The sequence below is a fragment of the Dermacentor variabilis genome, chromosome 7 (genome assembly GCF_050947875.1).
Source record: "Dermacentor variabilis isolate Ectoservices chromosome 7, ASM5094787v1, whole genome shotgun sequence".
Lineage (NCBI taxonomy): Eukaryota > Metazoa > Arthropoda > Arachnida > Ixodida > Ixodidae > Dermacentor > Dermacentor variabilis.
The window spans coordinates 11,434,155-11,446,218 of NC_134574.1; the positions used below are offsets into that span (position 1 = coordinate 11,434,155).

The 12,064-nt window shown below is 44.7% G+C and overlaps 1 protein-coding gene across 1 annotated transcript; it reads left to right on the forward strand.

Annotated features, from left to right (window-relative positions):
• The first annotated feature begins 796 nt into the window (after window positions 1-796).
• LOC142587327 (uncharacterized) lies at window positions 797-7,303 on the forward strand. Its single transcript, XM_075698238.1, has 3 exons — window positions 797-1,745; window positions 3,325-3,510; window positions 7,027-7,303. Exons 1-3 carry the CDS (start codon window positions 1,460-1,462, stop codon window positions 7,038-7,040), a joined length of 486 nt encoding a protein of 161 aa, XP_075554353.1. The 5' UTR covers window positions 797-1,459; the 3' UTR covers window positions 7,041-7,303.
• Window positions 7,304-12,064: the final 4,761 nt, after the last annotated feature.

Consider the following 12,064-nt stretch of genomic DNA (forward strand, 5'->3'; position numbering starts at 1 on the left):
GAATTCGTTTTTCTCGGCAACCACTGCATCAAATTTGACGAGGTTTGTTGCATTTAAAAGACACACTTAAAATCTAGTGACTGTTGGTTTCAAATTTTTGAGTTATATTGTCAATTTTTTATTAAAAATTGGCAAAAATCTGAAATTTTCAAAAACGAAACTATCAAGTTTACAACTCTGTAACTTAACCACTAAAAATGATAATACAATTCTGTGAATTGCATCTAATAGTACATCTAAAGCGGACAAAATTGATATGTTGCACATGAATATGAAAAAATTTAATCATAGGGAAATACAACTTTTGCAAAACCGTTGTAACCAACGTAATAAATTCACGTAAAATGTAAATGACATATTGAATTTGTCCGCTTTGAATGATCTAATGAATGCTGTTTACAGAACCGCGATATCAGTTCTTGATGCAGAGCTATGAATTTGTAAACTTCGTGATTCTATTTTTTTCAAACGGTCAAATATTTGAAAATTGCTTTAAGAAAATTCAAACCCTAAATCGAAATTCCGCTTCCAACAGTCACTAGAATTTAACTTTCTCTTTCAAATGCGGCAAATTTCATCAAAATCGGTCCAGGGGTTATCTCATAAAAACGTTTTTGCGTTTTACATGTATTTGAATAGGCCGCGTCGGAGTTGGGCCCGAGCTAAAGCTTCCTCTTAATGGGGTACCGTGCCGTCATGGGAATGACGGTATATGTAGCGTGCGTCTATTTGTCGTACAAAAATCCCTCACGTGACCTGATCCTAGGTGCCTAGGGACAGCATCGTTTAGGGATTTTTGAGAAGGCGCGATGCTGGCGCCGAGCGACGCCGTGTCGTGTTCGTCCTCGGCGTGATCGTTCTCTGGACCGCGCATTGTTCAGCATTGCTCATGTGATCGTGCGTGCGTTGCTAGTGTGGTGGTTGTAGGTTCTGTGTTACTTGGCGGAAAGCCTTGAGTAGTGGCGGTGCGGCTTTGGCCTCGGTGAGCTCTGGAACTACAGAATCTGCGTTGTGTGACCCGTGCTTTCTTGAGAACCCGGCGGTGGTGACAATTGAAATATCGAAGTGGCCTAGCGCCTCGGCAAAAAGTTCTGCGAACCGCGATGTGGCGTCGCCGTGTCCGACTTTGCTTAACGGACATCGAGGGATGTGCTGCTCGTTGCAAGTCATGTAAATGCAACTGCGTCGACCGCCCACTGTTCAGCGCTGAATGTGTATTTGGTGCGCTGTGCTTGAAACGAGTGGTGCAGCCCGGCAGCGGGGGTGGCAGAGGAGCAACATGCGTCTCCCCGCAGGCCGGCTGAGGCCGGTGAACAATAGAAGGCAGCATCCACGTGACCCTGCGTTCCCGGATGTTGGTTCCCTAAGTTGGTTTCCAACTGTCCCTATGGGGCCACTGAATACCTAGTGTGTCACGTGATTGGGGAGGTTTCTTCTCTGTATTGCTGTAGTGCGTGCAATGACACAGAAACCACGTGCGTCCAAACGCCGCCTACTCCGCTTCGGAATGGCGCGCGTCTGTGATCGAGCTGCCATCGGCGATGACGATCGTCGCTGCGAATTTTGCAGCAAACTATTCATACAGAGCAAGAACATGCTGCAACACATCAGGAACGTTCACAAAATGGCCGTGGATGTCAAGAAATTGATGAAATGCGACGTATGTGGCACTTCCCTGCCTACAATGGAGAAGTATTCGGTGCACCAGATCGCTGCGCACAACTTCGAGGCTGACGTGCATAAGGGTGAGGAACAGTTTTATTAAATTTATTCTCAGTCATCGTGAGCAAATGACGTTTAAACGCAATATTATATCTTGCACTTTTTTTAATTTCTTGTTGCGCAGTGTGCTTCCAAAAAGGCGGTTGTTTATGCTTTGCGGGCCTTTGTTTTCTCTTTCTCCATCTGTTTCGCGAAGAGCAGCTTTTGCGCAGGTGCCTAATTTATTTCCTTGGGGTATTTTGAAGTTTGTGTCCTCGTTAAATATAATTTGTTTGTTTATCCATCTAGTATAGTCATGTGTGCGCGCTCCCAGCGATGCGCTACATCACATACGTTTGGCATTGTCTGCTATCCTGCACAGCAACTGGAGTGAAATTTGACGTTTGTACATCTTCTTATTTTTTTTAAGCGACAGGAGTAAGCTGTTCTGCGTTCTGACGTTGCTCTGTGCCACATGCGTGCGTGGCCTAGTCTTCGCCTCAGTGCACGTTGCAATGCGGCAGAGACGCAGAACCGGGACCATACATGAATTTGCGGATGTCGCCGGGATGGTTTCCCAGCGTATTGTGGGCAAGCTCTTTAGCAGTACATTTCATAGAATAGAGCGAAATGTGACGCTCGCGCAACCCCCCCCCCCCCTTTTTTTTTTACTTAAACGAGAGGAGGAATTTGCTCTGCGTTCTGACGTTGCTCTGCGCTACTTGCGTGCGTGGTGTAGTCTTCGCCTCAGTGCAGGCCGCAATAGGTCCGAATGCAGGCCGACGTAGGTCCAGGACCACACTTGCAATTGCGGCTGTCAGCGGCTTGGTCTCCCGGCGTACTTTGGGAAAATTCTTTAGTAGTACCACAGTCCTTCAATTGAAGGACTCTGGTTGTAGATTTCATAAAGTAGAGCGAAATTTGACGCACGCGCAATCCTTTTTTCTTTAAGAAGAGTGTGTTAGGAGAGGCTACTTGGTAAGACATCTTTTTGTGAACGTAAACTGCGCTTGGGAAAAGACACCAACGTACAAGAAGACAGGAAGAACGCAGACTAGCAACTGGTTTATTGAAATGGCACATAATGCTGCCTCTTCGAACCAGGCGCATGCCCAAGCCAGATCATAACCGCGTGACGATGGAACACTCCCTCGCCAAGCCCCTATGTACAGTAAAAAATCAAGCTCTTCTTGAAAAGAAGGAGCTTTTCAAGAAGAAACTGAGGGAAGGGATTCACACTGTTCTGGGGCGTAGCTTGCACCACGTGCTCTCAGTTCGTCTTTGTCTTATTGTAACAGCATTGCTGTGAATGTACAGTCTTATTCAATATTGAGGAAGGAGTGAGCATAGATCATGCTTAAGTTTCATATTTGTTTCTTATTAAAACAAAACTAATATGATAAATTTTTTGAAGTTATGGTGCACCGCATTTGAAATTCAATTTCAACAGAAACTTAAGCAATATCAAGGATGACCTCATGACACGGTCGAATTGAAGGTGAGGGAGTAAAATAAATGCTACATTAGCCCATGTCCAAGACCTTCAATGTGATTATTTTTGTTTGCATCTCTCTCCCCAAGGTACTTGTCACTATGTAATGTTATTTTGTGCGTTTATTACAGAATTTCATGAATGGAAAGCAGAAGAAGAGAGTAGCCAGAACTGCTGGGTCACTTTGCCCACGGGCTCCAAAAAGCTGGCCAGTGGAGGGACAAGGATCCACTATCACTGTAATAGATCAGGCGAGGCAAGGAAAAAGGAAGGTCATAGTGACCGTCGGGAGAAAAGTCAGGGGAGCTGTAGGTCTGGTAAGATATGTCTTTCATTTATTACCGTCACAATGGACAATACTCAGAGTCCGACACCTGAAGGCACCACCATAAAAGTCAGGTATCAAAGAAACCATTACGGTCATAAGCCAGAAATTCAGCACTTGAGAATGAGTGACAAGGAAAAGGCCAGCGTAGCAGAGAACCTAGAAAGGGGTGTGCCCATGAGAACCATTCTAAAGCGAGTAAGAACATCTGTGGCATCCAAGCTGAGGCCAGTGCACTTGGCAGAGTGCTCAACCCTGCATAACATCAAACAGCAGTTTAACATTGCTGCTCCATAACATTGTCACACTAATGACGCTATCAGTGTAGACACGTGGGTGCTTGTGATGAAAGAAAAAGGTGAAACACTTGTCCGCCTGTACAAGGCACAAGGTGCAGTGGACCCAAGTGGTACATTTCCTTCAGCAGACTTTGCTCTTATTCTGATGACAGAGCCTCAGAAGGAGCTACTAGAAAAATTGGGCCCTGCAGGTACTGTATGTCTTGAATCCACACATGGAACTACAGAGTACCAGTTTGAGCTGACCACTCTTCTGGTGCTAGATAAAGTAGGATCAGGTGTAGCTATAGCTTATTTCATCTGCAACCGGATGAACGAGCAAACTTTGACAGCATTCTTCAAATATCTGGAGTCAGCCATGGCCAAAAAAGTGGCTGCTAAGACATTGATATCTGATGATGCGTCGCAATTCTACAAAGCATGGTCCATGGTCATGGGTGCTGCACAACAGAAACTTCTCTGTGCCTGGCATGTGGATAACAATTGGCGTAAGAAGATACTCGAGTGTGTAGAGAAACAGCTAAGGCCACATGTTTACCATAGTGTGTGGCTACTCTTAGAGTTCCTCGCGGAAAAGGCATTTGAAGATTATTTTAAGCAATTCCTTTCTAGTGAGGAAGAAAAACTGAGGGACTTCCTGAAGTACTTCAATGACCACTATGCAGTTAGGCCGCAAGAGTGGGCCTATTGCTTTAGGACTAGAGCAGCTGTCGACACTAACATGCGTGTTGAGAGCAAGCACAGGACGTTAAAGCATACTATGCTGGAGAGAAAACAGAATAAGCATGGTGACAAACTAATTTCTGCCCTCATGGACTTGACAAATCATTTTTTAATGAAAAGGGCTATCCAGATGATGAAAGGCGCAAAGGGTAAGAAGCTGAGCAGAATTCAGAAGAACCACAGGTCTGGCAGTGAAATGGCAGCTTGTGCCAAATTAAATGAAGATGGCATATGGACTGTGCCATCTCAGTCTATTAAAGGGCTCTCATATAAAGTGTCAAAAGTGGGAGATGGTGCTTGCTGTCCTTTGAGGTGCAAGGAATGCGCAGTGTGTGTGCATACTTATATGTGCACTTGCTATGACCATCTTATACACTTTACAGTGTGCAAGCACATTCACTGTGTGGTCATCGCTAATCCAACTAGCAGCAACAAGGCCCATGAGAGCTCACCCGAAGAAGCATGTGAGGCAAGTCGGGCATTGCACATTGTACAGAGTATAACAAAGCTGGAAGCAGCCAAAGCAGTGTCCAGCTCAGCACTCTTAAGAGCAAAAATGGACTCAGTCAGACAGGCAATATCAGATGAAGTCTCTGAGGGTGTGGCTGAGAAGGCAAACAATTTGTTTGAGCCAGTTTTCATGCTTGTTGAAAGTGAAAGTGACCCAAAAAGAAAGATGCCAGACCATTCAAATAAACCAGCCAACAAAAAAGTTGTGCGCCTGTTAAGATTTCACTCTACAAAAAACCCTAGATTGTGGCAGCCATCATCTAGCCTTTCAAGGCCCACTGAAGCTCAAAAGGAAGTCCTTAAATAACAGCTTAGGGACAGCAACATAGAAACTGAAGAGATAACCACGTCAGCAGGGCACGATTACTGGTAACAAGCCTCCAGTGCAGTTAGGAAGAGCGAAGTGGTGCAGTAGTGCTGTGCTGTCGTGCCTTATTGAAGCAGGTTGAGGGCTCGCATGTTAACAAATCATGACATGTGGTCTCTGATGATTAGCCCGTCTGTTTTTGTCTGTGGTGTGCAGCCATATGTCACAGCTGGATGGTATGTGTGTTAGAGCACGAGGGAGGCCACCATGCTTGTTGTATGAGCTGCTGGTAAGTGTTCTGTGAAAATAGGTACAAACCCAGTGGTCATCTCTGGTATGTGGCAGCTGTTGGATGGTAGTGTGTTAGAGCACGCCTCCATGCTTGTCATATGAACCGCTGGTAAGTATGTCTGTACATAGATGTAAGGAAGTGCATTGGATGGTGTGTAGTGCTTCAGTGTGCAAAAGCCTCCAATGTGTTTTGCTACTTATAAATTTGTGTAAACACTCAGTAGCGCAGTAGTTATGATGTTGCATTGCTGAGCTCGAGCTTGCGGGTTCAATCCCAGCAAAGGTGGCTGCATTTCAGTGGTGGTGAAATGAAAAAAAAAAAAAGTGTGTAGTTGAATTTAAGTGCACATCACAAAACCCAAGGTGGTCAAAAATAATACTGAGTCCCGCACTGTGGCATGCCTCATAATTCGATCTAGATTTTGTGTTCCATGTGATGTTCTTATTGCCCATTTGAATAAACTTTTATTTTTCAGATTACCAAAATAGAGGGCATATGCAATGGTATTGTGTGCAGTCTGGATAAGTTGCTCTGGTCATGAGCACTCAATTAAAACTTCTGCATATTTAGCTGCAGCCGACAGTGTCATAATGATTGTAAAGACTATGCTTAAAGCTTTAGGCCACCCTACATATCAGATCAGTTTTATATTGCATCCCTTATGGTGCATCTCTTACTTGAGTAGGCATAATAACAATTGGCAATGCTTCCTTACACATTTAATATTTTTCTTTCTTTCTTTTGGAAGAGTAACCTTGGAAGAATAATCTACAACAGTGCTCCTACCTTCTCTATCCCCATTTCTTTTCTACACTTCAACTTCATTCTACGCACTATCTTATTCTCCTCTTCATCCTACATTGAGGGTGTGGGAAAGTGAGCTAAAGGTGCATAAAGATTGCTGTGCCGAACTTAATTGCGGCACTGACGAAGACAAATCTTTGTCAAAAGGTTCACTCCAGCTACATTCTCCCTCCAAACACTGTTTATCACTTCAAGCCTTCATATTCCTGTGAGCTTTTGTCTTGTTTAACAGTTGTAACAGTCATACTATTTATTACTATCAATAGCCAGCATACATTTAGCACTGCAAAGGGCTGTTTAGAAGACGTGCGAGTTTCTACTTCCCTTATGATAAATACTCCAGACATTCAGTCTCTATTTTATGAAAATCTTTCAAACATTGCCAGTGATGACCACCATATGGGTTAATGTCGGCATGGGACTGAGGCTTTCCCGCAAAAAGAACAGTTATGTTTTGCTCATATCATGTGACTGGCAGTTTCTGCTGTAATTTTTGCACTTGTCAACTGCACTGTGAAGAGTTCATTTCTGTGAATATGTGCTGGCCTGATTCTTCTTGTTCACGCATTTCAGATCTTGTACTATGAGATGAGGAGGTGTAAAATAAAAACACCGTGTAGATTTCACAATGCCTTTAAGAAACCACGCAAAGCTTGGAGATGAAGCATTACATGCAACTTGAACCAAGTGTCTGGACACAGCGAGTGAAAGTTGTTTTGTTATGAGCGAGGGTGTCGGTGTTACTTGTAACTACTTTAAATAAAAGTTTGTTTCAAAACAGTGGCTCAACTCTGTGTTCCCCCGGTAAAAAACAAAACCATTGGGATTTCCAATTCGCTTTTTAAACATAATTGACCTATAGGAATAAAAAAAAACTTGAGGAATCAAGATATAAGCTTACCATACCATGGAAACACTTGAAACTCCTTTTGAGAAGCTTACTCATACACGAACACACTATAGCAATTATTTTCAATCATATACTCACAATTTGCCGCGTCACCACGTCAAGTTTCAAGGCAGATTTTTTTTAGACTCGAAGCTATATGCTTAATTCTATCCATTGTTTACTGCATTGCATTTGATTTTCTATAACAAATAAAATTGAATTCTCCATTGATTGCGCCGACACTCACGTTATAATTGTATGCTATTATTATTGACTAGTCATATATATTCTTGGGGGGTGGGGGGCTGCACTGGTGGCGTTCTACGAATTTGCGCCGCGTGTTTGTGCGGGTAAGCTTAAGCGCAAAATTTTTTTAGCGTGTTATGAAAACAATGCACTGCAGGTATTTTAATTAATGCAACGAGCTGTATGAAATATCGGTCAAGGGGTTGGAAACGTCGTTATAGAGAATCCCGACGATTTTCTTTTGCGTGTGTGTATTTGGAGTTGATGCAGTTTTCTTTATTTATTTTGGCTACATTGCACCAATTGCGCTTCCATAGAATAAGGAAACGCGCTTCCACGCGCTTGCCGACTCGATCGCAAGGGGACAGCCTGATCAACATCAATATCAGCAGCAATGGCGGGTTTGCGCTTGCCATGGCGCTTGCAAAGTTTTCAATAGTTTTCGCCTTTTAAGTGATGCTTTTGCTATTTTAACGTGTGGAGGTTCATTGTACGTCTGTTTTTTCAAGTTTGGCATGTGTTTTAACACATGTGAAGGTGTAGTCTTTTCTTCTTCAGCGGATATTTGTACAAGACCCTGTTCACCGTCTATCAGGTAAGATGTGTACGTATGCTACACGCAATCGTAGTGCTTCACTAAGCCACAGTGCACTACAAAGTTAAGCATGAGCGGTACACAAAATTCACAAGTTCTTAGTATTGTCAAGAACAACCATTGCTTGGTGAAGTTCTCACAGGCGTTGTAGAAGTTGTTGGGCGCGGCAGTGCTGAACGTAGCGTTAGCGGCTTAAATCGTGTTTTTTACTGGTAACAACGTGTCACTATTTCATATTGGCGGCGTCTCCAGGACACCAAATCGATAACGGGGACACCAGAGCTAGAACGCGGACTGGTCCATGGGTTGGGGCTCGCCGAGGCCTGCGCGTGCTAGTAGTATATCTATGATGTCTGTAGGCTGTGTGTAAGTCGTACTTTCCGAATTTTCTGACGCATTTTAAGATCAGCTGTCCGCTTTCGCGGACAAGGCTGGAGTCAGGGTGGTCCGTGAGTTGGAGCAACATAACCTGCTTCCAGTTATGATCCCTCCGCTGCCCCTTAGGTACCCTGCCGCCTCCTTGATTATATTCTAATGTTCTCCTGAGGCCTCTGTTTGCCGGTTACATGTGCCCTCCTGGAGCAGTACTCACTACAACACCAGTCACAACCTTGCCCATTGGTTTACCTATGTGTGGCCGCAAATATCTGAAACTTAATGCCAGTGCAACAGGTTTGTTGGCAAGGGTGTCAGATCGTTGCTTTGTGTTGAATCGGCCTTTTCTCAATTCTTAAGAATTTAATTGGAATGCACCTGACCAGTGCTGCTCTGTGGTGCTTGCCACCAGTCCCTTGGACAGGGAAGACATATGAGAATCCCTGTGCATACACTTTATATGCAGTGGTGTGACCACTTCCTTTGGGAAACTACCACGTTAGCGATATTGTGAGCGCAATGTGACTTTCCTTCATCTTCCTCATCCATACGTAGTGTGTGTCGCTTCTTCCTCGCCATAGCTCTAGCTCGGCAAGAATAAAGCGGTTCCTTAGAAGTGGTGGAGGTGCTGGGGTTCTGCATACCAAGGACGTATAAGGTAACAGTGTTTGCGCCTTTAATATGTCGCATTCGATCATTTTGAGACGTGGTGGTGTTCATGCGTCAGCACAGTGCAAGGACATCCACAATGTAAGAGGTACATGATTCTCGAATTTTATACTCTCTCCGGGCTTTTCTCGCGACCTCAGCACAAGTAGTGGGAGCATCAAAAAACTGACAAAGCTGGTGCATGAATGTTGCCCAGTCAAAAAGATCTGGCTCTTGGATCAAAGCCAATTTTTTTTTTACATTGTAGAGGCAGACGGGCATGCTGTGAAGTTTCTAAGAACTGTCCCACCATTGCTGACTCTGTTGTACATTTATCAAACCACTTGATTCTCACCAAGCTCAAGTTATGGTGACAAAGATGCGCCACGTGCTTTACAGTCACATATTGCACTCGCAATTCATCTGTTATGCCAGTTTGCCGAAATGAACATGCACAGCAGTGACGAATTCACTATGCATGCACAGGGATTTGCCTTTCCTGTCCTATGGGCTGTTGGCAGGTATGCTCGTCAGGTACACCTCAGGTTTCAGTATGTTTGCATTCGGTTGCATGAATATGGAGGGAGTGTGTTCGCTGTAATCAGTACTACACATTTTGCTGATGTAGGCTTGAGTGGCTTTCCCATGACTCCACTAAATAGTCGGAATACTTCCATGTATGATAGAATGATGAGCATTTTAACCTCCAGACATGCAGCAGTCTTTACACCACTGCAAGGCAGAAGCAGCCTTCTCACCATGTTCACGCTCAAATAAATCTCGTTAAGGCATTTTATGGGCCCGCCAAACCGCCTGCACCACCTGAATGATGTCACTTGTTGTTGCACCTGGCTGTTCATTTCATTTGGCATCCTCTGTTCGCACATATTCGTTTCCAATAATTCAGGAAAATTGCAGGGCTGGTTTGCAATCTTTCCTGTTTTCTTTATTTTTCTTTATGGCCTTGTAAAACTGAGAAACGATAATGAAAAAAAGAAACAAAGGCTGCCTTCCTGTTCACCAGTGAAAGTATTGTTGCTTAGAAAGAGGCGCAGAAAAAGATGTATATGCATGCCGGACAGCCTGCACAAGGTTTTATCTTTGTCTCTTCAAACATGGCGTACCTGCTTGGGGTCAGTGGAATCGCTGTTCTGTAGCATTACCCCTGGCAGCGGAAGCGCTGTCCCAGAGCTCTAAAGTGTGTCATCGGAAACACAGTGCTAAACCTTCATCCTTGAAATGTGAAGGACGTCACTGGACAGGACGAGAGATGACAAGGTGAGTCTGATTGGGGCAATGTTGTGGTGATGGGTGCCACCTGGTTGAGCGCACAGTATGGTCCCCTGTCCTGAGAAAAGCTTTTCTGGGAGCCCTACACAGTGGAAAGGGGACCAGAGAAGTACAAGCGCACCAGGGGAGAAATGAAAGTCTCATTGTGAAGCATGGTACTGTCATTTCTGGTTGCTTCATGACGCAGTAATGATAGTCGCAGCACAATATCTTCAATTTATTCTGGCAACTCACGATATGCAAGTGAATGCTGCTCACTCTGATCATGTGGCTGCGTTTCAGTGCTTGGATATCTAAGGCCACGTTGCAAAATGCACAAGAGATTTATAATCGACTTCGTATACACAGAAAATACAAGAACAGTTCTAATAGCACTGAAAAGACAGAGCATTCATGGCGTCGTTCAAGCTCAGTGTCCTTGAGCGTGCGCAAGAACTAGTCTAACTGATGTTATGACTGGCCTGTGTGGTCAACGATTTGTGTCGCGGCGCCAAAGCAACAGTGAAAGGCTGGACCTTTTAAATATGCCGAGCCGCCTGCAACCATTGGAGAACGCCTAGGAGGCCCTAATAGCAAAAAGACCTTATCATTTGTACAGGCATTTTCACCTTCTTACCCATGACTTGCACAACACCCTGATGTCTGCGTAGTCTCCACAGTGCTGTCTCCCTTCAGCAAGTGGGACGGTTAAGCTTCGTGTGTGCATTCGCTCTTTCTCTTCGTCCTCGGCAGGGAAGGTGCCAGCGTTCTGTCTGTCTGTGTGTGTGTGTGTGTGTGTGTGTGTGTGTGTGTGTGTGTGTGTGTGTGTGTGTGTGTGTGTGTGTGTGTGTGTGTGTGTGTGTGTGTGCGCGCGCGCGCGCGCACGTCAGTGCCTTTCCTTCTGCTGATCCAGTGGGGGTTAGAAAATTTTTTGAACACTTCCATGTATCAAGCGGTGGCCGCCAGTGTAGAAAGTGTTTTCTCTCTCCTTCTTTTGAGCAAGGGTATTCCAAACACTATAAAGGACGTCTTCGCCAATGGACTTGAGCCTTCAGTTTTTGATCAAACTAGCATGTCTGTCGCTCTCCATCGGGAAACTTGCAGAGTTGACCACTCCGTAACAATGTGAAGTAAACATTCATTGTTACTCGTTGCCTTGTTGCCGTATCTCCTGCCTGGCCCCCTGAGGACTCACAAGCCGCTGCAAAATGCAGTCAGCGGCACGATCCTGAGCACCTGGCTGCACAGTTTGTAAGAATTGGTGCCAGCGGTTCGATCCGACAACCGATGGTAAGCTCCAGACCACCAAGCCCACGCTACTTCCACAGTCTTGGGTTCCCATCTTTAATACGGAGCAGCAGCAAAAAAAGAATTGACAGCTGTGAATAAGGTATGCGGATGTGGGCTGCTTCCCTTGAACTTCCTGAAGGCAAATGCCTTCAGGAAGTTCAGTCGCACTTTGTTACTTGAAAAGGCGTCTCACCAAGATTGGAAGTTGCAAACCGACAAGTGCAATGCATAGATCACACACTAACAATCCTGTCTCCAAATTATCAAAATGATGCACAGTGGGAAAACAGCTGAAATTT

What these genes read in the sequence shown, in the direction of transcription:
- LOC142587327 (XM_075698238.1), top strand. Translation starts at nt 1,460, where the DNA reads ATGACACAGAAACCACGTGCGTCCAAACGCCGCCTACTCCGCTTCGGA. An exon ending in CGAGGCTGACGTGCATAAGG is followed by an intron (nt 1,746 to 3,324) that starts GTGAGGAACAGT and finishes CGTTTATTACAG; the next exon opens with AATTTCATGAATGGAAAGCA.